Source organism: Sander lucioperca, chromosome 16, assembly GCF_008315115.2.
Source record: "Sander lucioperca isolate FBNREF2018 chromosome 16, SLUC_FBN_1.2, whole genome shotgun sequence".
In the NCBI taxonomy this organism is placed as follows: domain Eukaryota; kingdom Metazoa; phylum Chordata; class Actinopteri; order Perciformes; family Percidae; genus Sander; species Sander lucioperca.
In genome coordinates, this window is record NC_050188.1 from 5698030 (window position 1) to 5721325 (window position 23296).

At 42.4% G+C, this 23296-nt stretch overlaps 1 protein-coding gene across 4 annotated transcripts in view; it reads right to left on the reverse strand.

The window, feature by feature from the left end:
• The window catches only part of trappc9 (trafficking protein particle complex 9), a 278262-nt gene that overhangs the window by 157620 nt on the left and 97346 nt on the right, over positions 1-23296 (reverse strand). For all 4 annotated transcript variants that reach the window (XM_031278503.2, XM_031278502.2, XM_035992820.1 and 1 more), the window contains one exon: positions 22260-22378. In XM_031278503.2, the coding sequence (XP_031134363.1) occupies positions 22260-22378 (119 nt within the window). The remainder of the gene's footprint in view (positions 1-22259; positions 22379-23296) is intronic.

Sequence of the window (23296 nt, forward strand, 5' to 3'; positions counted from 1 at the left end):
CTGTCAGGACTGCCGTTCTCACAAATCCTCTCTCTATCCTCATCCAACAACATCAGGTTACCAGGGAAACAGCTGCGTTCAGCTTATGCAAATATTTAAAACCACAGGTCCCTGGTTGGTTACAACCAGGGCACTATCATGGCCTTGGCATAACCTCACCATGTACTCCTATCACATTTGAATACTGATGTGAAACCTCTGCATACACTTCCAACTATGGATGGTAATGATGAAGTGACATTAAGGATTTGCTTGATCAGGAATATCTTAACCAACAATATGCAAAGTTCAATAAAGATAGATAATATGTAATATGAAGCCTGATCATTTAAAATAATTAGTTTTAGTTGATTGTGATCAGGGCAGCTGTCCAGCAGTTTAGCAACGCACTTCCATAAAGTTGGGGAAATAGGAAAAGCTAGATTAAAAAAGAATGGTCAAAATCAAAGCAGAGGATAAGATGTCCTGACTTTTAGTCAAAGTATAGGTGAAGCTTGAAAAATAACAAAACTGGATCCTACATTTTCCATTGTGCAATTTAATTATTATTGTGCGTATTATTGCACAGTGAAGCTGAGCATCATTAGAAAATAGATTTCAATTAATATATCCACATTATCAGCAACCATCAAAGAGAACCGAGTCATTTGGGGTAAAGAAAACGTCGTTTTGCGCATCTGCGGTTGGTTGGTGCTGCTCTTGGAGAACAACATGCTGCAGATGAAGAGATATATGCTGGGAATCTCATGCCCAAAATTTCCTACAACAGATCCATACTCCTCTGTCTAATGGCATGACACAAAACTAAACAGAAGGCCGTAATAAAAAGAACTACTTCTTAAGGGAGTGTTATGTGACAGACACTTAGGCTAGTCTTTGGTAGCCTTGCTTTTTTGTCTTTTTGTACTGTACTAGGGGGCAATCAGTTAAGAAGTGCATTACACTAGAGATGTTCCGATATCGATACCAGTATCAGTATCGGCTCCGATACTGCCCAAAATGCTGGTATCGGTAAGTACTGAAGTTTATGCACCGAACCGATACCACGTAATAAAGTCCTAAAGAAAATCTACGTTAAGTAGTTTATTTATATTATTTTTCCGTTATAACTGACTGTCAAACTGGATAAAAAAAGAAAGTTCTGTGGCATTCATTGTTTGTTTGTTCATGTTTCACAAAGAGTTTAACCTGAGCCAGACTGACATCAAAGATAGAAATCATATCACATCCATACAGGGATAGTAGTATACAGTTGTTAAAACATAAAATATATGACACACTGGTATCGGATCGGTACTCGTATCGGCCGATACGCAAGTTCAGGTATCGGAATCGGTATCGGGAAGCAAAAAATGGTATCGGGCCATCTCTACATTACACAACTGTCCTCTTATCAACTCCTCAAATTAAAATGTATTCTTATTCAGGGCTTGAATCTAGCAAATATACCAAACCTTGCCATGTTATGAGCTGTTAAGTCGGGTGGTGACACATACAGTACATGTACAAACAGAAACCCAGGTGTATCTGCTTCTCGCATGTAAGCACTTCCTGTGAGTTCTCACAATAAAAGAACCATTTCATCCAGAGTAATTTGATTTCTGTTCTGAGTGTTGCCTAATTCACTTACATGTGGTTCAATCTGATTATACGTTGTGAGTCATGAAGGGGAAGGAAAGTGGATGAACAGCGAAACTAAATTTTGTCAAGGGAGAGTGGCATATGTCCGAGATGAAGACTACTGCACGCACGCACGCACGCACGCACGCACGCACGCACGCACGCACACACACACACACACACACACACACACACACACACACACACACACACACACACACACACACACACACACACACACACACACACACACACACACACACACACACACACACACACACACACACACACACACACTTTTCTCTGTTCATGTGTGATCAGAGGTAAACAGAGGACCTACAGGTGCCTCAGACACCAACGGCTGCTCTTTTATGTAACCGTGTGGTCCTGTGCAGGTGCCACACCATTTAACAGCTGGAGCGACTGCAGGGAGAAGCCGCGCACCAACCCCTGGCCCCTACTGCTGTCCATATAGTATATCAACAGCCAGTCAACCATGGTGACGTGAAGTCAGCTTCAAAGATGGGACTAACAGAGCTGAAAGCTAGAAGCTCCAAAGCCTGGGGAAAAAAAAATTATAAATTGCATGGAGATGCATGAGCAGACACTCACGCAAGGACACACATTTTATAACTGAACTTAGATATATGTGTATATACATACACACACACACATATACACACACACACACACACACACAACAATGACCTTTCTCATATGAAAAAGCAGGTGTGCTGAATTGTGAAGCGTGCTGGCATATGAACATCCTGCTCAGGGTGACTGTGGTGCAGCTGAAGGTGATCTAATAGACACGGGTTCAGCCATCAAGCTCAGCAGCATATGGAGCCACACTTGGCCTCGCTCGCTGGATTTCACACATGGATTCAAGTCCAGTAAGCATGATGAAATGCTGGATTCTCTAATTTCACCCACCGGCTTTCATACACATGCAATTCCAGACACACACACACATCACACATCACACACACACACACACACACACACACACACACACACACACACACGCACACACAAGCCAACAAACAGAACTTTATCATGAGCGTCTGGGGGTGGGTGGGTGGGTGGGACTGAATTTTACACTACATCTCATTTATTCAATCTTTGTAGGTTGTTGTTCTTTGATATTGTTTAGTCTTTGAGCAAACTGCAATCACTGTTCATGAGCTCATTTTTCCATCTATAGAGTACATTTAGACTTGTGACCTAAGCTTTACAGAATAGGGCTGTCACATTTCATCATAAAAAATGATTAATCAGCTCAAAGTAAAAGTTTTTTTTTTTTTTTTTTTTTAAAAGAAGAAAAACAAGTTAAACAGATGACAATTAACACAATTTGTTCAAATACATTGAAAAAAACAACCATGAGCATAACCCAAAGCTATGTTGTAGGTTTAAGTCCCTTCAATCATTCGTGGTGCATCTGTTGGCTCCCTTAGATGAAAAGATTACCAACAGGGTTATCAGATTTGTTATGGTGGTTATGTTACTGTAAGGCCTCCTGCACATTGGCTGCGTGGCGTGAGCGTGGCGTTTGTACACCAGAAACGCGTCTGATGCGGCGCTGCTGCTGCTAGCCTTGTCTGTACACATGTTATGTTTCCCATAAACATAAATATATATACTGATTTGATTACAGCAAAGACAACGTCGGCAGTATTGACGACAAAATAGGCTACAGAATATTTCGTTCTGTATTGATATATATATATCTGCATTTATGTCAAAACCTAGAGACTTTCAAACATTAAAATGTCATTTATTAAATATATTTGTGTCAAATTGACATATAAACATATTTTCGTATTCTATTTTGCCTGGAAACGCTTCCAACACTCTTGGGTGTCGCATGAAAAATAGGCGTCGGTCCTATTTCTAGCATGCACGTGCTTTTTCGCCGCGCCTGAGACGTGCGTGTCACGCAGGCAGTGTGCAAGCTCTAACCTGTTAACATGGGAGCCGAAATAAAAATGGACACGCCACGCAGCTGACACGCTCACGCCACGCAGGCGGTGTGCAGGAGCCCTAAGGCAGCAGCTTCTCCCTAAAGCAGTGTTTCTCAAATGGGGGTACGCATACCCCTAGGGGTATTTTGGAGTACTGCAGTACATGCATAATTCCTGAAATATTATTATTATTATCCAATGATTAATCAAATTAGTGATGGATCATCAACACTTGAAAACGCATTTAAGTGTTTTTCAGTTACAAAGTTATTGTTTAGTAAATCCAACAGTGATGGTGCAGTGTTGTACTACGTCTTTATATAGCCTGTTTTTCTACCAAAAAGGTTTTGCGTTGGTCAGTGGGTACTTGGCTGAAAACAATATTTTAAAGGGGGTACATTATTGAGAAAAGTTTGAGAGCCACTGCCCTAAGGCATCCTCTGCTTTATCGTCTATTTTAAAATGAATGGGACCATAATTGACTAAATGAACATGACGCTGTATTGAAGAAGACATAAAAAGGTGTTTATCTCCATATTAATATTAACTTGGACGCAAATTTAGAAAAAAGGGATAATACTGTAACTATCAAGCCATATTATAACCTGGTAGGTGACATGTACAGCTGTTATTACGGTTAATCTAGCCTCAACTATTTTGATAATCCAATAATTTAGGGATGTCCCAATCAGCTGTGTTGGACCCCAATCCGATTTTTTGAATACTTAACATCTGCCGATGCTGATAACCGATCCGATTCTTGTATTTGCTCAGATAATGGAGCTGAACACGGGCTTTTTGTTTTGTTTACAAAAATAACTAAGCAAACAAAGAAACTAAAACATGTCTTCAGTTTAATAAATTTAACTTAGTGCAGCAAATGAGTCTGTTCTCTCAACACCAAAACAGTTGTCTTTAGGATCCCAGCAAACCCCCAACCAAAGAATAAACAGTCTCAAGTTCCCCACTGGACTACGAAAACTAAACTAAGTCTCTTGCGCTTAATTGTCAATCTTCCACCGTCACTCTATCACTTCTCCCTCGCTCTACCACACACTCCCCACACGCACACATGCCGGCTAGACGCACACACCAGCGCACAAGTATAAGCATCAGACCACGTACGGCGAAAGCTCTGCGTGGAGCCTCCGCACAACCATAAATCACGCTTAATAGTACAAGCACTCAACTTGCTCTGAAGTCTGTATTTACAGTAGAGTGGGGTTCAACGCTAGCCTGGCTCCGCCCTCCTATGTACTTCCGCTCAATTTTCATTTTCCTTCAGTATTACGTCTGGGTTTGCGGTATATGCTGTGTTCATGCCACCTGGGAATAACGGGGACCGCCCCCGTGGTTACGTTGTTTTTCCGACTGGCAGCGTTCACATGGTCGGGATGCGTGTTCTTCTTCTTCTGTTATATTGGCGTTTGGCATAACAACTTGTTGTATGACTGCCACCAACGGTTGGCCGTAGCCTAGAGCATCAGGTGTGTGGAAACATGGAGGCCACAATAACAAAAGATTAGCTGCTGTTTTCTTATGCGAGCATACAAACAGCACATGGACAGGTGTTTGTTTGTGTTATCTGCAGGGCAACGAACGGGAAAGGACACGGATAATGTGGGGTTTTTTTTATACATGGGCCTATTTATGAATAATTTGAAACATGTTATGTCTGTGTATGTTTCTTGGCAGAGGCGTTTGTCCACAATAAACAGTTTATTGTCATTGAAATATGTTCAGTGAACCAAAGTCGCCTACATCAAACGTCAGTTGTCAACAACGCGTCACCAACTGGGAAACTCTGTTAGCAAAATCTAGCCCGAGTTTCCCCACCTCTGATTCCCACAGGAAATGACGTGAATGGTGACGTTTTAACTCAGAAAAATGTTTTTCCAATGTCTATGAACGCAGCAATATTCTTGGGTTTTCTCCGATCAAATCTTAACGGGTCCAATCAGCGAACAGAGGAGTGGCTGACAACGATGACGTTGAGGTCGTGACGTGCGCTAGTCTGAGTTATAGTTCCGTAATGGCGGCGGAGAAAGATGCGGTCCGTTGTGGCAACGCTGCCGAATATCCAGAAGTTAAAGCCTGAGCAAGAACAATCTTTGCTGAGTTGTGTTGGTGGCCATGATGTTCCTCCCCACGGGGTTCGGGAAAAGTTTGATTTTCCAGCTGGCTCCGTTAGTGGTGAAGGAGCTGGCTAACGCTAGCGATGCTAAGCCGATAGTTGTTGTCGTCTCCCCTCGTTAGCCTGGTCCTACCAGACAGTACGTAGGAGGGCGGAGCCAGGCTATCTGAGTGGTTCTGGGCAGATCCAATAGTTTTAAACTTCAACAGAATACCCGGCTTCAATGAAGTTAACACTTGTCAATGGAGAGAGGCCAGACTCTCTGTACAAATGAAATGTACCAGAGTCTGGTAGGACCAGGCTAATGTACCAGAGTCTGGTAGGACCAGGCTAATGTACCAGAGTCTGGTAGGACCAGGCTAATGTACCAGAGTCTGGTAGGACCAGGCTAGCTCAATGCAGCAGGTGTGAGCGTGGCGTTTGTACACCAGAAACGTGTCTGATGCGGCGCTGCTGCTGCTAGCCTTGTCTGTACACATGTATGTTTCCCATAAACATAAACATATATACTGATTTGATTACAGCAAAGACAACGTCGGCAGTATTGACGGCAAAATAGGCTACAGAATATTTCGTTCTGTATTGACAGGTGCAATATTTGAATTGAATTACATTTATATCTGCATTTATGTCAAAACCTAGAGACTTTCAAACATTAAAATGTCATTTATTAAATGTATTTGTGTACAAATTGACAATAAACATATTTTCGTATTCTATTTTGCCTGGGAGTCTGGTAGGACCAGGCTAGTTCAATGCAGCAATCAAAGCCCAACGTGGGTCATTTTGGGCTCTATATTGCCTTAGAAAAAACAGCAATTTTGTTTTCAACTGCAGTAAACTCTAAGGCTTAAGCATATCTGTCAACTATGAACAACCCTTTCAAAAGATGAGCATGTGAATTTGCATAAACATTCAACCTCTGACCCCACATGGCCGAAACATGCCAGCGGCTGCTTTGCTTTGTACAAATATAATGATCGTTCACCTCTATGTACTAGAACAATATTTCCTTGAAAAGTTCAGCGAACTGAGATTTAGTGTGATATGATAAAATATCTTTGCATTATTTAATAGTAAACAATAATTCATAAGCCAGAGTTTATATCCCTATACTTTCTTTGAACAGCCCACTGAGGAGATCTCGCTGAAGTCTAAAGAGCCACGAGGCAAACCAAAGGTTGCTTTTCCGATCGGCCTGTCTCGTCGCAGCTCATAAAAAGCTGCCCAGGAGCGCAGACAGAGTTGTGTATTTTACATGAAGAGTAACTAGGAAGACCCATACAAAATTCGGTTGTCCCCAGAGTTAGGGGTCTTCGTGGACCAGATCATTTGGCCATCAGTTAGAGACAGGAGGCCTGCGGTGGCACGTCGCAGCGACAGATCATCGGGGACAAGATGTACGGCGCTGTATATGTCTCCTCTGTCTGTTGCATGCCAGTAAACCCAGGAGCTAAAAGTTAAATAAGGGGACTCATGGATGTGGCGCCTGTTGCAACTACAGACGAAAAAGGATCTATAAAGCCGCACACTAACTCGCTGCCAACTCTATAACCGTCAGGCGGGCCTGCAGGTTTGCGGACTCTCACAGGAAATCAAGCTTGCCCTTTCACAATTTATTCAAATATTAACAGTCATCATATGAGGGTTTAATTTGATGAGTTGCAGATATCCAGGAGCCAGCTCCTACAGGAAATGCTAATCGCAAGGCAAATAATCAAAAGCAAAACAAAAGCCTCGCATGAAAATCACATCACTCAACATTTGAGGGAGTTTTGCAGAAAGAAATTCAAGTGAATTATACACTGTATTAGCATGAATGCAATAACAACCCTGCTCGAGAAAGGATGTAGCACGTGATTACATCTGGGCCCTATGGAACTACTACCTCAGTCATGAAAGAGTCAGCAGCAGGCCTCGCTTCGTGTCTGTCGGCGCGTGATAGGACAAGGGAATGGAAGCAGATGCAGCGTCCGCGCAGAGGTAGATGCGACGAGTATCTTTTCATATGTGACTAACACACAAGCTGCGAATAAAAAAAAAAGAAAGAAAGATGTCTGCAAATCCCTGTGGGTTTCCACAGCAGAGTCAACTCCGCAGTGACACATCCCCTACAACAAAACCCCATCCATCTTCTTATTTCTCGTCACCCACGTTTCCTCCAGTCATCTATCACCGAGGGATAAGCTTCATGTTGTTGCAGCCTGAAGGCAACAGGCATCCATATACAGATAAAGTGGAAAGTGTATGCGGGGTTGGGCACAGCTGTGGTCTGCAGCTGTAGCTTCAAACTCCAATCAGTGAGGACCGTGTATTGCGGCCAGGTAAATTAAGCACTCAAGAGATTAAACTGCTTGTAGGAATGAAAATGTTGGCAAACAGCCGGCGACTGTGGCAGTGCAGGGTGTGTTGCTTCTGTGTGTGTGTGTGTGTGTGTGTGTGTGTGTGTGTGTGTGTGTATTCCTGATGATGATTATGCCTTTTGATCAGTCTTAATTATCTCCCATATCCCATCCCTCCTCTCCGCAGCCACCTCCAGGCAAACACAGACACTCTGAACTAGAAAATTTCCCAAGACCCAAGATGCCAAAAACTAAAAATAGACCCACAAATTGACAGATAGTTGCATGCTACACCGAGCTCACCACCCCGGGAGGATGGATGGGATATTTAGTCCATTTGTCCCCCCCCACCCACACATGGCGTCAGTGGAGACAGTTATCTTAAATAAGGCCAAATCTTTCACCGAGGGAGCTGCTTGTCAGAATCCCCAAAAGGAGATTTCAAACGGCAGAGAAGAGAAGCAGCTCTGTGATCGACAGTGTACTGTGATGACCCTGGTGAGGCTTTGAAACTTTTGGAAGGGCTTTTCATCCTTTATGTAAGGTCTGGGTAAATGCCTGGCAGGTGGTAGAAAGTCATACCACACTGTTGGATCCTTCAGCATGGTGTCGTAAATGATGGGGAATCATGGAGCAACAGCCCGTCTCACAAAGGCCTGGTGAAGTGTTTTCAGCTCAGTGGATTCTTTTTTTTTTCTGGAATGGTTTTTTGTTGCCGTGAAGTGTAGTTCAGCCTCGAGGGACTGACTACCCATCAAGATACACCAGTGTTTGAGTACACTTTAAGCCTTATAATAGGTTGACTGAATTATGGCTTTTATCCCCATTTCTCTCTCTCTCTCTCTCTCTCTCTCTCTCTCTCTCTCTCTACAAATTGACTTGTTTACAGCCAAACTGAGCTTCAGCATCAATAGCCACCCTAATAAGCAACACACACACACACACACACACACACACACACACACACACACACACACACACAATGCAGTGAGGTCCAACAAAGAGGAGGGTGATCCATATTTTTAACCAAATGTCCGATCTTTGGAGGAAATTAAAGATTATTTGGGAGGCAAGTACCTAAATGTGGTAGGGCTGCCCCCTCTTAGTCCATTAGTTGACTAGTCGGTCACTTTGGTCTTCGTCGACTAATGCCGACCTTACACGACTTTTCAAATGATTTCACTGTCGCAGACTTATTTCCAATATCGGAATGAAATCATGAGAGTCTTGCTAGAGTTGCTCCCACGAAATGCCAATAAACCAGAGCCCGTTTTTCTCCCACCCCGGAATGCTGTGTGGACTATAGCCAGACCTTCCTCCGCAGCGAGGAACGGAATCTTCTGGAATCTGTGCAACTGAAATGAACCCCAGCCAATAGGTAATGCATCAGCAGCGAATCAATAGAGATCAGCTCATTCAAAATGACATCAAACTGAACATAAAGTTGGCAGTGAACAAGCCAAAAAAGGAAGAAAAGAAGGAGCCGGTTAATTCCTGAGCCAAGAAGAAGAAAACCATTTGGCTGCTGGAAGTTCACACTTGGGCAGACAGCTGTGGCAGTTATAAATATCTGTATCACAAGCTGGGATCTGTAACCGTGAAGAGAGCTGAACCGCCATCAACCGGGCTGGGCTTCTAAAAATAGCAGGCAGGCAGGCAGCTGACTCTGCCTCTGTCTCCACTGGATTTGATTAGCCCTCATCCCACCCGACAACCCCCCCAACTACTATCACCACCCCTGACAGTGTGTGTGTGTGTGTGTGTGTGTGTGTGTGTGTGATGTCTTGTCTGCAGGCCAGGTTCTTTCTCACTGAACACAACCCAAGACGCACTCTTCACAGTGAAGAAAAATGCTTACATCGCCTTTCTGAAGTGTGATCCAATCTTCTTGCCGGCATGTTTGAGGTTAATATCTCTGCATATTTACAGTGACTTGTGTTTACTGGCAATCTAAAAACAAATAAAACCTTGTTCGAATTATGACACAGCAACGTTGTGTTATCCCACACAAAAACAGGTAACAAAGAACAAAAAATGGCTCTGATTTCCCTATGTGGACAAAATATCAATGTCGATTCTAACCTTGAGATTTTTGAAGGGGAGCTACTCAAATCACCATCTTGATAATTTATGATTATCCAAAGCTGAACTGATCAATATTTGTATATTAACAATGGATCAAATGACTATGTTTAATGTTAAAGGGGCTGTACACGACATTGAGAACATTAATGTAGCAGCAAACAAATATTTGCTATGTAAGAGAGAAGACACACCAGCCCGATAATCGGGCGTCGGGCCGTCTGGCGAGGTCCGTGACTCGAGTGTGTTCGGTGTGTCCCGTGCAGTCGGCCGTCTGAGGAGCCGTCGGCCTTCATTTTGGCCGACCCAACATGTTTAGTCGGGGACAGGGCAGTCGGGACTCACCCGGAAATTGGGAGCCGCTCAAAATCTGACGAAAATCTTTTAAACTGACCTTTGTCAATCTGAAATGAAGACAGATTCAGCAACTGCACGGCCTATTTCTCTCTTAAAATGTTTTCAGAAACACGTTTCGGTGAACTATTTTAGTACAATATGAGATCGTATTCTGAATTTCCGGAGAAAAAAGAACCACGTGACGCGTTCGTCCAATCAGCTGCCGGTTTTCATTTTCTGGGAAATAATCAGACTGTTAATGGAAACAATACAGAGCAGCGCTGCCTGCTGCTATGGAGACGTATTACGTTTCACGCACGCGCAGAGCGTACGCTCAAGTCGGCGTCGCCTCAGTGTGTTCTGAGGCATTTTTTGGACCTCGGGACCCGACTGATCAATCCGACTGGCTTTTCTGCCGATGGTCGGCCCGTCTGGTTGGTGTGTCAGGGCCCTAAAGATATACTGTAGTGGAGTAATGGCGTCCTGAGCAGAGAACAAAGTCACACTCCCTCTGTGTGTGTTGTAATGCGAGTTTCTCTGTTCTTTGTTTTGGTAGATGGTCCGGCCGCGCGGGCAGTGCTAGCTGCCGCCATTACGGCTCAGCCAGCTCTATGTTTGCTTGTCACGTCAGAGGCGAGTGAGCAGCCATTCCTGTCCCAGACTCTGGATGTCAATCAAACTCTGGTGAGAGCCGTGTGGTGGCAATCCCAGATCGGATTTTGTTCAGTATCACAAATCACAATGTTTTCAACTGTGATACTGTAAACCCAATATACGCTACCTGCCTAGTAGATGTGTTGAAATTAATCAAATAATCGATGCATCGGGATGCGGACATGGACGATGCTGCATGCAGTGGCCCACCATAATCGATTATAACGCAATGACGTCGCTCGTTAGTTTTCCGGCCGCGGCATAAACATTCAAATGAAAAATAACATTCTCAGTAGCCTAACCAGTTTCACACACAGACAGACAGACAGACAGACAGACAGACAGACAAACAAGCTGAGCGGAGACCCGGGAGAGTGGAGAGAATCACAAATCGAGAAGAGGAAAGAAAACACTGAGAAACATTGAGAGACAGTAGTTAGCTTGGAGAAGATCTAAGTGGAATAACGAAGCTGAAGAGGTGTAGCTACACTACGGCACTTTCCTGTCTAACAGCAGTGGTTTAGAACAAACGTTGTGCTAGTGTGCCTGGCTAAAGTTGGAGCTAATGGACTAGCTAAAGTTAGAGCTAACGGCGGAGAGTTGCTGATTCGGAGGACGCTGATTTTGGACCGGAGAGGACGACAGCGTGTTTCCCTGTTGAAGAGGACTTTGCCGTAGCTGGTGACTGGTTTTCGTGTTTGAGCTGTGTTTCTTGGACTAACGGCTAACTGAAAGTTGGATTTCTGTGTGTTTGCTTCACTGAAGATAACGTCCTGCTGGCTGCTGCACGTCCAAACGAGCTACCGTCAGGCCCGCAACTTTTTTTTAACTTTTTTTTCCTCTCGGCGTGTGTGGGTGTCTGTGGGTGGGTAGGTGTGTGTTAACACAGTGGTTTAATAGGGTTTGAGTAAGTTTTACACTGAAACTGCTGTAAGGAGGAATAATTTTGTGTAGCTGGAGTGTTATAAGTGGAAACTGATAGAGAAACGGGTAAAGGGGTAGTTGTGTGTAATATCATTTGAAGAAATATTGCAGTTAGCATATTTGAAGGGTGTGATTTGTGTTATGTTATTTTTTTGTTATTCAATCTAACGGCTAAATATTATTTGTACATTTAAGTTATTGTTCAGTAAACAATACCTTTTTTGTTAAAGAGTTGTCTGGGGTCAGTTATTCCAATACAGCACAATAGATTTGCTGGTTAAAAGTAGGGTGGTATATGACAAAATAGGTAAACCTTCGTGGTAGCTACCTTAAAGAAATTAACCCAAACACTTCACCATTCCAGTCTGAAGTTACGTATGGCAGCTTGGGCATTGTACTTGACAATGCAAGTTTGTCAAGTCAAATATCCTATATGGTTTTAATAGAAAAAAAAATATTTTGAAGCATCGTGATGCATCGAGATATCGAATCGAAGACCTGATAATCGGAATCGAATCGGGAGATCAGTGAAGATTCACACCTCTACTGCCTAGCACCAAAAAGCACACACACAAAGCTGGCGATTAACTATTGGACTGGCCTTCTTTAGCAACACGGAGACTTCAACACTGGCATATCTTCATATACAAGGCTATTTTAGGTTTCCTTCCATCCTACCTTCTGACCTATATCAGTGTAAATAGTACCGGGACTTACAATCTTCGTTCCCAGGATCTCTTCCTTCCGTCTGTTCCAAAGGTTAGAACTGAGCTGGGGTAAAAGGCATTTAAGTTTGCTGCTCCCTCTACATGGAACAAGTTACAGAAATCCATGAAACTTACTGAGCTGCTCTCATTGGTCACTTTTAAGAGGATGTTGATCGACTTGGAGGCAGCCACATCTGGCTGCAGATGTTTTGCCTGATGTGTTTAGGATTGTGGTTGACTTTGAGGGATTTGCTGCTGTTTTATGTTTTTAGGGTTTTTGTGTATTTTGTGTTTGTATGTACTGTACGTGTGGTTGTACTGCTGCCTGTCTTGGCCAGGACACTCTTGAAAAAGAGATTTTAAATCTCAATGAGTCTCTTCCTGGTTAAATAAAGGTTAAATAAATAAAATAAAAATAAACTAGCTAAAAAAGTGGATTTTTATCAGCATTAAAAAATAAATATATATATATGTCCCTCGGGAGGTGGTGGAGACCAAAACACAGCTAAAATGATTCATTGAATGATTTCATTACTCAGGTTGCCAGAAATGCATGTCCATGTCTGCTGCATGTATAAATTGTGTCTGATAATAAGTTTGTCATAATAATTGTATAAGGTAAAATGTGTCATACATTGCACTTTGAATTTGTTCTAAAAAAAAAAAAATTAAAAAAAAGAAATGTCTGCAGCTTTGTCGATCAACAGTTTTTGTGCACTTCTGAAACCACAGGGTATCAGATCCTGGGTTTTTATCTGGAGGTATTCAGCGTTCTTATACATTTTCAAATCAGATATTTACTAGTTGGGCTGTGTGAAATGGTTTAAATCTTATTTGTTTTGTCCAACCAACAATCTAAAGCCCAAAGATATTCAATGTGCAATCAACAGAAAAAAAACAGAAAATCTGTCTAACTATTCCTCAATTTCCCACTTTGACCAACTGAAAGACCTGACTGACTCTGAAACCCACTTTGATAGCCACTGTCAAAGCTATTACTGCACTGTCCACCGCAGTAATATCTCACCAATGACCACCTGGAAATGGGACTATTCATTTCATATTTGGCTGAGTTCAGAGGTGCACATCACATAGAAAATTGTTCACTCTAAAACGGCTGACGCTGGCAGGAGGAGGCCCAGTAATAGCCTCGTCTCTCTCCAGCCTCAGAGGAACACATGCATCTGCCTTCTAACAGCAATCTCTATTGCAATAACATGGCATTATGAAGAGGGAAGTAAAATTGTACCGGATGCAGCTTTGCAGCACCCTGGACATTTGGCGTTTTGAAGATAATCGCAGGCCATGTCTGAGGGGCCTGCCTATTCCAGTATCATAGCTCCACTTAAAACGCCCTTGATGACATCTGTCCAGTGGAGATTCACAGGAAGGCTAAGTGAGTGAGCAGGTCTGCACACCGGCCAGCATTAAAGTGGCCCATGGGCAATCACCAGCCCGTCACTCATGTCTAGGACTGGGTATCGAATTCAATACTTTTTAGGCAGACCGAATTGCCTCTTTAATGTCGAAAAATTTAATTTCAATACCCAATTTCAATACCTAAGGAGTAAATCTCATCGGTGTCAGTGAGCCAATAAGCATGCAGCATGCTTCTACCAAGATCTAATAATGTTTGTGATTGGCTGTCTAACGTTACACGTCATAAAGACACGCAGGAAAAACTCTACGTATACGCACAGAGACGGGGCTCACGTAGTAGGAGCTGAATAAATACATAAAAAGATTTGTGCCGTAATGTGTAGTGTTGTAAATTCATTTTTGTTTAATAGAATTGGTATCGAAAAAAGTATTGTTTAAAAACTGGTACCAAAGTCACGGTATTGGTATCGCAAATTTTTGACCAATACCCAGCCCTACTCATGTCACCCCTCACATCCCCAGCAGACCGTCGGCATCTGCTGCTGTTTCAGTCCCTTGCACAGATACTTCAATGGGTACGATCACGGCAGAACTTTGTGCACGGCACTCTTTGCAGACACAACTGAACCGTAACAGAGCTTGAAGAGGTGATGTGCTCCCAGTGAGGACAGGCAGCTGGAATGAGACATAAAGCCGTGGTGATCAGCTGAGACGAGTAATTGACAGTGTAACCAAGTTGTGGAAGTCCCTTACTCAAGGGCGTAAATCCCAGGGGGGTCGGGGGGGGTCAGGGGGAATAGCATGTATAGCGCTTTACACCGCGAGTCGCGAGCGGGCACGTGCGCCATTCGGCGTAAAAGGGAGAAAGAAAAAAAGAGTCTGCCGCTGTCTGGAGCGACAGAGGGAAAATATTTCAGTCGGAACCGAAATTTGCGTTCTAATCCGGTCCGAATACTACCGTTTGCGTAGGAACCGGTTCCATAGTGGACCCGGGTTTCGGTACCCAACCCTAGTCAGGACCAATGATGTATACTTAAAATATCTGTGTAAGTAGTAAAACAATACAAACCCCAAAAAATGCTTTTTAAGTTTAGAAACATTTTGAGTCCCCCCTCCCTTGCCTCACAGTGGTTTGGTCCACTGCCTGCTGTACGTCAGGATCTGCACTCGACTCACAGTCAGTCACATCGGGTAGTGACAGGAATGTAGTAAGTAGGCGGTTCAAGGCTATTTTATTCACATTAAACATCGGATGAAGTTGTTCTTTTCTCAAATAGAAATTATGCTGAGTAATTAATGAATTAGTCATGACAAAATGTTAGCTATGTTAGTGTAATATAATGTAACGTTACCTAGCTTATTTAATAGCTTGTTGGATAGAAATGCACCCACTACAACTAACGTTACCACGGCGATAAGCCTAACGTTATGTGTGTGAACTGACATTAGGGTTAATATTGAAGATCTACAGTTGTGTTTTGCTCAATATGAAGTTAAGTGGCAGATCAGTTAAATATATATCCTCTGTCCCAGACGAAACCTAATATTTATGTGGAGGACGCAAGATCATTTTAGAATTATAATATGACCGCGTGGTGAACCTATGAACCTAACTCATATTTACACATCTGCCGTTAAAGATTTGTGTTGTTGTTGCCCAGATAAAATAACAGAGAAAAGAAAAACAGACATAAGATCCTTTTTCAGTAGGCCTACACCAAAACGCCAAGTAAGTACAAGGAGTCCTCATATCAAGACAATTTGGTAACATCTTTATAAGAATGGGTGCTTATGGAAATACTAACGTCACTATGTCACAGGCAAAGGAGACAGAAAGAACTGAGGAACAGGGACCAGGGACAGTCAGGTGGAGAGTCTCAGGGAGACCAGGGACAGTCAGGTGGAGAGTCTCAGAGAGACCAGGGACAGTCAGGTGGAGAGTCTCAGGGAGACCAGGGACAGTCAGGTGGAGAGTCTCAGGGAGACCAGGGACAGTCAGGTGGAGAGTCTCAGGGAGACCAGGGACAGTCAGGTGGAGAGTCTCAGGGAGACCAGGGACAGTCAGGTGGAGAGTCTCAGGGAGACCAGGGACAGTCAGGTGGAGAGTCTCAGAGAGACCAGGGACAGTCAGGTGGAGAGTCTCAGGTAAGTGTGTTGAGCTCAGTTCATATTTTTGGAGGTGTGTGGCTGTCAGGGTGAACAGATGAGCTGTACCAGTGGCTCACTAATTTACATTATGATCAGCTAATTTAACAAGTGTACAAAAGTATTGTATTTCTTTTATATGGGGACACTTTTTCAAAATAAGTCATTATGTTTTAAGGTATTTTTGTGGCTCGATTGTAAACAACTTGAAAATAAATACATGGTTTTAAAGAAGAATATTTTGGTCAATTTAGTCAGCTTTTTCATTGAATCGAGAGAACCACTGAAAAGAAGGATAATGGTACAGTCTCCATGCTACACTTATGATAGTATTAAGGCTTTCATCTGTGTACACATGTCCTCTACGAGTATAATTGTGGCTGTATTATTTGTGTCCCCTTCAAAAATTTTATGTTTATTGTCCCCCCCCCTACTGTTAGATCAGATTTACGCCCATGCCCTTACTCTTCTATGGAATGTGTCATTGAAAAATGTGTAAATAATCGGCAAAACCAGCACGCCTGAGCGGCCAGACCTCCATCACCTGGGGTGGATCCATCCCACCCTGACAGCATGCACATATTTCAAGCCCATAGGCGCTCCTGATTTGGTGGGAGGATTGAAAAACGGGTGCTGAGATTTAGCGAGGAAAGGTCAGTGAGAAAAACATGTTGACTCCTCCTGTGCTGATTACAGATCCAGTCATGATTGATTGCACTTAGTCATAGCCTGCAAGCTCAAGTATACATGTCAGTTAGGGCTGCACAATAAATCGCAATTTTATCAAAATCGCAATTTGGACTAGTGCAATATCCAAATTGCAGTTAAATATTTGTTAAAGACAAAATATGTGTCAAACCATTCTGAATGAACTATTGTGGTGCTGCAGAGACGTCCTGGGCCTACAAATCGCATCCTACAGACTAAAGAAAAAAATCAGTTTGCTACAGATCCTTGCAAAAATCACACTATAATCATGTCTAACTTTAATATGTTTCAATGAAAATGAGGATAATGATATACAAATGATCATTCCCTTCAATATCGTGAATCATATCGCAATCGTAATATGTGTCAAAATAATTGCAATTAGACATTTTCCTCATATGGTGCAGCCCTGATGTTAGTGCCAAAATAGTGCAGAGATACTCACAGATCACATATACAAAACATGGGGAAAAACAATCTATTAAAAGAAAGTATGTCGAAACTCAAGCCTGAGCAATAATATTGGCCAGATTTGGTTTAGGTGGTAAAAAAAAAAAAAATGGCCAAAGTCAGACTTGATTGGCCCCTGTCATGATTTAGATATGCAGGGAACAACTGCTTTACTGCCAGCCAGTTGGCTAGGAGTTTTTCAATTTCCTGTGCATCTGTCCATCCATCCGGCCAAAATCAGCTACTAGGCATTCTCCCTCATTCTATCATGCACACACACAAATCAAGATCCACGTAAAACTAGTGGCATGCTGATGATATGCAGAAAGCACTCTAAAATATGCAGAGACACAGCTCAAAAAGGTAGCAATAATGGGCATAACAAAGTTCACAGCAATGTCTTCAGGCAACATATCAGAACTTCCTGTTACACATTCAATCAGGAAAATCAGCTTGTTAGAGAGCGGTCTAGAGATGAAGGCAATTTTGCCATAAATGTGGGTCTACCAACACAGAGGGGGGAGACACAGACAGGTAAGATAATGAAGAAATATGGAAGTGTCTCTCTGCTCTCACTGAGGGCGGGGCTTAGCCCCTCCACTCACACACGTGGAGCCGAGCAGAGGAGAGACAGGTGAAGTGAAGATAACTACACTTGAGTTGAGGACAACTCGTTGCGTTACTGTAAGTGCAATGAAAACTTCCCAATGAGCGTAATTTACCCATCTAAAAACATAGACAGGAAATGTCTGAAATTCAGGCCAAAATAGGTTCTTTTTTTTTTCTTTTCTTTTTTTAAACCCACTCAACCTGAATCTGGAGACAGTGGTGAGGATACTAGAAGCTGTGCTGCTAATGGGAGGGAAGCTATGGTCAGAGCACTAGCAGCTCTCCTGCTGAGAAGCTGCACAGGAGGACAGGCTTGGATCCGTCTTGGCTGTCGGAGAGGAAATACTCCTGGCTCTCTACAAGACCCATGTTGGGAAGGCGATATGCACAAGTAAATAAAAATGATCACTGGGAAATAAAATACGGGAAGACTTGTAAAATGAGACTCAACTAGGGCTGCAACTAGGGCTGCAGCTATCGATTATTTTAGAAATCGAGTATTCTACAGATTATTCCATCGATTAATCGAGTAATCAGATAAGAAATACTTAGTAAGAAATACCTAGTAAACCGCAATAGTAAATATTTATTATTGCTGTGTACTAAAAAAAAGGAAACCTGTCTTTGTATATATATATACAAAAACAGGTTTTCTTTTGAAAAAGCAACATTTTTTATTGCCAAATTCCAAGTACATTTTTGGTGGCCCAAATGTTAATATTTTTCACCCCCTTCCCCTTCTTGCCTCTGGCTCTTTGCACTGGATATACAAAAGAGCTGTTCACTAACCAGAGGGTAAATGTGACTGTACAAATCTTACAGCAGGGCTATTCAACTACACTGTGCACACATTTTAAGAAGGCTAATACACAGTGAGGAGAAAGAATAAAGAATGCAGACATAACCGGCATGATGACGTTTCACGTGCATATTAAGTGGCCATGCTGGGGGGAGGAGCCGGTTTGTCTCCGGCAGCAGCTAAATTTCCAAAGATTAGTAGCAAACTAATAAAACAGTTAGACTGCAAACCGACAGCTCTCGTTTTAGTTTGTTGGTAAAACATGTCTATTTGCAGAGTAGCATGCTGTAGGCTAGTTGTGTAAAACAGCGCGGTGGACGAGAGCAGCAGACGTTAGTTAGCTACCTTGCGTCGGGTTCGCTCCGTGGAATGGATGAGTAGACCGGATGTTTTCTACAAAGATGATGTAGTAGCATGTTTGCAGCTTAAATTGATCCCAAACTTTCTGTCGTTTTCTCTCGCCTGTCTCTTCTCTTAGACCCTCGCTATTTTCGTCTTCGTTCATTTATAATCTGGGCCGTCAGTCTTGTGCATAGACAGTATATAAACGGTCTTGTGTCCACAGAAGCGTCAACCTGTTGTGTGCGCCAGTAATTATCCTCCGTGCGGAAACACAGTGAGCCGTACAACCTTAATTACATTGATTTAACGAAGCTTCGAGGCAAAGAATTTTGCTTCGAGGATTTTTTGTAATCGAATTATTCGAGTTATTCGAGGAATCGTTTCAGCCCTAGCTGCAACTAACGATATTTTCATTGGCGATTAATCGGTCGATTATTTTCTCAATATAACATGGAACACTCATCCCACTCGCTGCCTTTAAAGTACTGCTGTCCAATCGATGCATGCGTTAACTCTCGTCCATCATTCATGCGGTATTGCGCACTCTCACTTTATTGTCTGTTATGCTCCATTGCATAGTGGCAGTGTCTCACCTGTACTGCTGTCATGTTTGTTTAATGCTGTTTGGTCTACAAAATGTCCGAAAATAGTAAAAAGGGTTGATCAATGTTTACTAAAGCCCAAGATGACATCCGCAAATTAATTGTCTTGTTTACAACTCAAAAGATATTCAGTTTAGTGTTACAGAGGAGTGAAGAAACATTTATATATAATAATGGAAAATATTCTTTTTTCAGAGAATCTTTTCTTTCTTTTCATCAAAAAATGACTCAAACCGATCAAAATATTGCGATGGATTTAACACTTGACAATTGATCGATAAATCGTTCCAGCTCTACTTTTAACTGTTTTTGTTCCAAGCATTATGTACACCAATAATGACAATCTGTGTGAATAAAGCACCAAATTAAGGCTGCGCTGTATCATTTCATGACTATGGACCGAAGAATCTTCATCATATCAGTTGAAAACTTTTTTCCATGTTATTATTTCCTCTATGGACAAACATCATCAAACTTATTGTATTGCATAACTTTGCATGGGTTTATGTCATACATGCCCACGCCTTCTACATCAACATGCGTCAAGTGGTTGCTGGGTGCTGTGGGTTTGAGTCAAACTGCTGAAAACAATACAGCCCGTAATGACGATGAGTCATGCAGCTGGAAACCCAGAATACATTTACTACAGTGTTGAGCACACAGTGAAAGGAATCACCCTGGTGCCTACAGTATGTCCAACAGCACTTCTACAAAATGAAAGGAAAAGGAGCTCATGTCCTCACAACCTGCTTCTAAGCACGCAGGACAAGAGTCCTATTGTAATTGGCTTCACTCTAACCATGGTTCCAACACCATAGATTCTGCTATGAAAGCCAGAGCTGCCAGTCAAACCCTGCCTCTAATAAGCCTAACCACTGATTAAAATGCCCAGCTTGTCTTGCCCAACAGCTGGATCTTCTTCTTTTTTTCTTCCCTTTACTGCAAAGGTATTGGATAACTACCAGGTTATGCAATAAACCCAAAGGGGAGAGAATTGTGCTTTTTAACTGAAGTGTTGGAGGAATTGTAGCCACTTTCAGTAGGTAGGTAAACTTATACTTTAGCCCATAAATACATCACACACAGACAATGGAATTTGTTCTTCACAGTGGTCAGAATCTCTGATATCCATCGAGGATCAACGTTCATAGTTCTGAAATGTATACAAAAAGGACCTCCTTCTAACTCAAGATCAGTTTTTCTTTAAGTATTAACAGTAGTCCAGGGGATTTCTGTCTGTACAGTGCGCACACAAACTGGCAATCAATTCTACCTTGAACTGAAGCCTGGCACCTTGCACTTGACAGGAGTGAAGTGATGGGCTCAATAGGGACCGTCTCAAAAGGGCATGCCAAAACGGCCAAGAGCTTTCCAGATTTTTATATTCAAAAGCGTTCTCACTTTAAACTTTATTTTCATCTAGACCTGCTTCCACCATATACACAACCACACGTTTTTAAAGTCCTCCTCCAGACACGTTTTAAAGTATGCACATAAAAAAATAAAAATAAAAAACGTGGCTGGAAGCCCATTTACTCTTTCTTCCACATTGAAAAATTCAGGATCTGGTATAACCATTGTAAATTGGTGACATGTTTTTCTGGTCCACAATTTCATTATTTCTCCACTGTATGATTAGTCTAACACGTTTGCTCTTTCTGGAAAACATGAACAAGTACCATCCTCCTGTATTCTCTCTACCGTTAGTCATCATCCTGTCAAACTTTTTCCAAAGAAAGTCAGACATCTGAACATTAAACATCAATGTTGTTTTCTCTCCTGATGATTCACGGAGGGGAGAAAGGGGGTTCCGCTGGTTTTTAAAGGACGCCACCTCATTTGCAGGTGGCGTGGCTGTTGTGCTTCAGGTGACCCTCAGCGGGTCGCCTGTTTCCACCCCTCCGGCATCCACAAGTCCTCAACAAAACCTTCTCCCCTGCTGATCAGCTCAATCTACTGCATGCACTGCCAGTCTTCATCTCGCCTTTTTTTCCTTCCCTGACACACTATCTATTTTCCCCCTTAGCACTTTTTGCAGTTTCACACAAAACCCTGTAACTTTCTCTCTCATTCCTATGCCTGTGTTGGAGATCTGAGTCCTGATTCAAAGAGCAGAGTGCATCTGCAGCCAAGGTGAGACACCAGCCAAATAAACTCGCTGTTTCTTTTCAGAGCAGAAGCAGTAGTTTGGTGGAAAATAATGCTGTAGTTTTACCTCAGCTTTTGCAAAGACATGCACACAGTGTACACAGTGTGCTGGGTATGAAGGGAGAGAAAGAGCGAGAGTGAGGGGGGTCTCAGTATTCATTATCTGCAGAAAAGGAGCAGCGAGACTGCACCAAGGTGAATATGCATTTCCCCTAAATGATGCTACAAGCCAGGAAACAACTGCTTGCATCTTGATCAATGACTAAGCAAAACAATAGGGCTATGCACTTTACACAGGCTATTGTTCATTCACCTTAATATGGCTGTACTCTGCCTTGCCGGACTCACTGCTGACGGTCTTGTTCTCGGGCCTGGGTTTGAGGACTTGGCGCAGCGGACTGGAGATTGGCAGGCCTGTCACACTGATCCCATCTGAAAGGACATCACGGTATCACACAGTCAGCAAACAGACTATAGAGACAAGGCTTTCATTAAACATCAGCTAGCAGAGCATCGAACGCTCTTACGTTGTTAGACGCCAACAGTTTTACAGGAAATATTCTGTGATGAATTGTTTTAATTACTTTTTTTTTTAATGTACTTACTTTGCCTCATCCATCTCTTATTAGTGAGTGATTTCCTACATTTCCCAGAAGGGCCATGTTCCTCACAATTACTTGACCATCGTCAGGAAACAGGCCCGGACTTGATGCCTTTGATCAAAGGTAGGAGTATATTATTGCTAGACTTTATATCTATCATGTTGTTATTCAAAAATGTATTGCCTGTAGTGTTCAAATGTTTTAAATGTGTGTTGGATCTTTCTTTTCAGTTATCTATGGCTAGAATATTGACCATTCGCTAGTCCCCGCCCCTAAACAGTGATTGTCCAATCAATGCTTTGCAAACGTAACTCTGCACGGCAGGCTTTGGATTTTTCCTAGGGTGGCGTTTGTTCAGCCTTTACAAAAACACAAGAGCAAAAGCATAAGGAATGGATTAAACTGTGTTTATCTGCTCAAATGTATGCTGTGCCAATGTTAGCCTGGCTATCTACCTACAGCACTAACCTAGAGTTTTTTTTTTCCAAAGGCAAGGGGCATTAGATTCTTACATTCTAATGTGGGGTAGCTGGCGGAGAGTTTGTCAAACTCAACAGTTGCTCCTCATTTTCAAATCCTTTCCTCTTGTCCAAGTAATGCATAGAAACAATAAAAAAGTAATCTAACCACTGTGGGAGTAGCCATCAAGTGCACATTCAAGACCCTTTTACGGATTTTTTTAATTTAAAGGTTTATTTAGATAGGGACAGATACAAAAAAACAGATAAACTTCAACAGTCATCTGATG